This window comes from Dermacentor variabilis, chromosome 3 (genome assembly GCF_050947875.1).
Source record: "Dermacentor variabilis isolate Ectoservices chromosome 3, ASM5094787v1, whole genome shotgun sequence".
NCBI lineage: Eukaryota > Metazoa > Arthropoda > Arachnida > Ixodida > Ixodidae > Dermacentor > Dermacentor variabilis.
In genome coordinates, this window is record NC_134570.1 from 107,435,101 (window position 1) to 107,438,915 (window position 3,815).

Here is a 3,815-nt window from a genome sequence, read left to right on the forward strand (position 1 = left end):
AAAAAAAAAAAATACGCCTTCATGAAGAGTTCGTTGGCCATGGGTGGCTGCGTGATGTAATCACTCTCTGCTAGTTTATTTCTTTCCTCAGTGCATACAATGATGACTGATGATGGTCTTTATCGGCATCTCTTTCTAAACTGGCCAACGAGCAATGGCTACCTACACTGTTTGATCCAATCAGGTTTTACTACATCTATCGCTGTCTCGCATTCTTCATATATGTCTTCTTCATCGTTCCTTTCTTTTTGCATTAAATTTACGCCTCTGTTATTTACAATTAGTTTTCCTGCTTCTTTCGACAAAGAAATTTCTGTGGTTCTACCATCTGCCAGCATATCGGTTCACCTATAGTTGGCAGAGCGACTGCCCTCTATGGTGGTGTGGTATAACCGTTTCTGAACATGCTATACTGTTGTCTTAATGGAAGCCGCACGGCTTTCGGGTGGATGCAAGCTTTTGTGAATTTCCTTGGGTTCCAATTGCATTCAGTGTCGAAGAAATCCGCTCAGTTGGGTTGGCCATTTCTCAGACATCTCAACGTTGCTTTGTGGGCATGCAGAAGAACGGACAACAGCTGGCGGTAATGAGACAGTGGCTTTAGGTAACCAACGGTGACGGCCTTGCAGAAAGCACAAAGGCACGACGGGGATACGAGCTTGCACCCAGGCACGGCCGCGTATAGCAAAGCCTAAGAGCTGACGGGCAGGCCGTGGCACTGGTCTCAGGCAGAGGTGTAACGGTTCTTTATTCTATGGTGTAACCGGGTCCTCCGCCGTACGTGTACGCGGTGGCGGCAGCCGCGTCTGGGTATTCGTTCGAAACGCCAGTAGAGGCGAGTACAGGCGCCCAAATCTTTAACTGGCGTGCGCGAGCGGCGACTTTTCCGTGCGTCAGCGCCGTATGACGGGGCGAGGCTGGAAACGGCTTAGCAGACGATGGGCCCAGCTGAGCGCGCTTTGTCCGCATGCGCTTAGCCTCAGACTTTTTCCAGCCGCGCCCCGTCATACGGCGCTGACGCACGGAAAAGTCGCCGCTCGCGCACGCCAGTTAAAGATTTGGGCGCCTGTACCTAGGTTTGGCACGCTCCGTAAATTTCGGCGAACGGGGATCACGGTCCGATGTTCACGGGATACCCAAGTTCCTCGTAGGGTCCCACCTCGTACGGCTTCACTTCCGGAAGGCAAGGCGAGTAGGTGCCAGGCGGCGCCGGGCTGCTCGAGAACCAGTGTGGCGAGATCTGCTGCGGCTGCTGACGAGGCGTCGTGCACCACATGTCCTGCGACACGGCAGCGGTGGCTATCTCAGCTGCGTTGTAAGCGTCGTGAATGTAGGCCACCCCTTTATGGTGGTGCAAGTAGGCACTGTGCGCGTCCGTGACGTAAAACGCGCGGGCCTGCATGCGGTAAGGTTGGTCAGACTTCTTGGACGTCGGAGGCTTGGGCTTGATTCGAGGCTGTTTGCAGTCCGGGTAGTCCCGCTTGTGCTGCTCGCGTAGTCGCTTGGCCTCGTCGATGAACGGCCGCTTGTCGTCCTCGCTCAGCTGCTTCCATGCGGCACCCAGACGCTTGCACACCTCCTCGTTGTGCATGTTGGGATTTTCCTGCACGATCTTGCGCCGATGTGCTCTCGACCACAGCGTGTACGCGTTCATGGTACGCTTCGTGTGACCGCCGCCGTTGTTGCCGCCGCCGATACCGCTGTTGCAAGCACTGCGATTCGAGCCGCTTGCAGGACCGATAGCAAGAGAACCGTGCTGCTACTGCTGTTGTTGCTGTAAAGCTGCATTGACGGCCATGGCGTAGAAGGGCTGTTGCATCCCAAGGAGGCCCACAATTATGTATGCTACGAGCACGGTGCTTATATATATGTATATATATTATATGTAGGTGTGAACGCTTCGCAACGAGTGCCGTCGCGAGCGCGTCCAGATAACGCCCATTCGCGCTCCCCCAAACAGACCGACGACATCGCAGCGTCATCCGGCGAAAAATCGACGCAACATACCAGCGAGAGGTAGAACGAAAAGAAATGGTCTCGTCGCCATGGCAATTGGCAGCCAGTCCGATCGCTTATCGCGCGCACAGCGCCTTCTCCAACGCTTCTGGCTTATCACGGGCCTCTTCTGCGCGTGGCGCTAAGCATGGTGCGATATGGGTTCGCGAGGGACAAAGTGAGACGGAAGCGCGAATAGATATTCGGTAGATACGCTCGCGTGTAGCGCGCAAAAAAGAAGTACGCCTTTTTCGTATTTCCTAAAATAGGCTTCTTTCTGCGACTTCGCACGTAATGGTGCACTGACGACGGAGGTTTGACGAAGGGACACAGTCACGTCATTTTATTCGTCGCGCGCCCGCCAACACACACACACACACACACACACACACACACACACACACACACACACACACACACACACACACACACACACACACACACACACACACACACACACACACACACACACACACACACATACACACACACACACACGCACACACGCACACACGCACACGCACACACGCACGCACGCACACACGCACGCACACAAAGGGCGTGCAGGAAACCAACGCCAGTACAGCGGACATTTCTCATATATAGAAAAGCATTACCGCCCCTCTCCTGATTGATCTGTAGATCAGAGAGTCATCTCGTGCTGCCTTTTCGAAAGGGGGGGGGGGGGCGTTATCAGCCCTTTCTGCAAGGCGCACTGCCCAGAGCTAAAGAGTATATCTTAGACCGTGGCCACGAGGCAGACAAACAATATCTTACGAGCAGCACCTGGTCATAGAGAAAGAAATTAAACAAGAGGGGGCACTCGGCAAAAACTGGCAACAGGAAACACGCCAGGCCTATAACTCCATCCGTTAGTTGACGCGAGCATCACACAAAAAGAATGTGAAATGAACTTACAGATAACGCTTTATTTTTTAATTCTTTCCCGCTAAAACTGAAAAAGTTGGCATGTATAAATCAACTTATACTTTGCGACTTATTTTTCTTGCGTTGCCTAGCAACAAGCTAGCGGCACGCCAGACGCACGTGCATACGTCATGCGCTAGACATGCCACAGGAGCGGGCGAGGCCGGCTGCGCATTGTTAGGGTTGGCGTCTGGCACCACGTGCAGAAAGGAACTTCAACCGACCATCTCTCACCCTGCCTCGTCGACTTCGCCTGCTATGGTTGGCGTCCCGCACCTCGTGCAGAAAGAACTTTCTCTCAGCCGACCTTTTTCCACCAGGCCTCGTCGAAATGAAGCGTGACTTCCTAATTCGCCATGACCATTTCGAGTGTCTGCCGGTCTGGCGGAAGCCCCGCAGTGTACAGGCCTCTTTTGTGTGTGTGTGTGTGCGACTTTAGAGGGACCCGTTTCTCGAACGGCCAAAAGGAGAGCTTCCACGTGCCAGCAACGCGCAAGGGAGACGGACAAGCGTCTACAATTCCAGGAGGCGGGACGGCCTCCTCCTTGCAGCAGACTTTCTGTGCCGGTCACGTGACGTCGACGGAAGCAAGATCCCTCCCACGATTGTAGAGAGGCTATTTAAGGGGCTCCGAAATGTACTTTTGATCACTTCATGCTCTTCTCGTTTTCTTTCGTCTACCTTTGAATAAACCGTGCAAGTTTCGCAATAGAAATCCTCTCGCCCTTGCTTGGTCGCCATGGTCTACCGGATGCCTGCAGCCCGCCGACAACACCACGCTACCCAATAGTAACGTCGGTTACTATTGCAGGCGGCGCTACAACTCGGCAGCAGTGCGATACGCTAACCTGGAGTATACGCAACAGCATGCGAAGCTCGCGTGCTCGGTGACT

General features: G+C 53.7%; 1 protein-coding gene across 1 annotated transcript; it reads right to left on the reverse strand.

Annotated features, from left to right (window-relative positions):
* Positions 1–1,075: 1,075 nt before the first annotated feature.
* On the reverse strand, positions 1,076–1,930 carry LOC142574083 (uncharacterized). Its single transcript, XM_075683253.1, has one exon. It carries the CDS (start codon positions 1,652–1,654, stop codon positions 1,112–1,114), a length of 543 nt encoding a protein of 180 aa, XP_075539368.1. The 5' UTR covers positions 1,655–1,930; the 3' UTR covers positions 1,076–1,111.
* Between the last annotated feature and the right edge of the window lie 1,885 nt (positions 1,931–3,815).

What these genes read in the sequence shown, in the direction of transcription:
- LOC142574083 (XM_075683253.1), bottom strand. Translation starts at nt 1,654, where the DNA reads ATGAACGCGTACACGCTGTGGTCGAGAGCACATCGGCGCAAGATCGTG.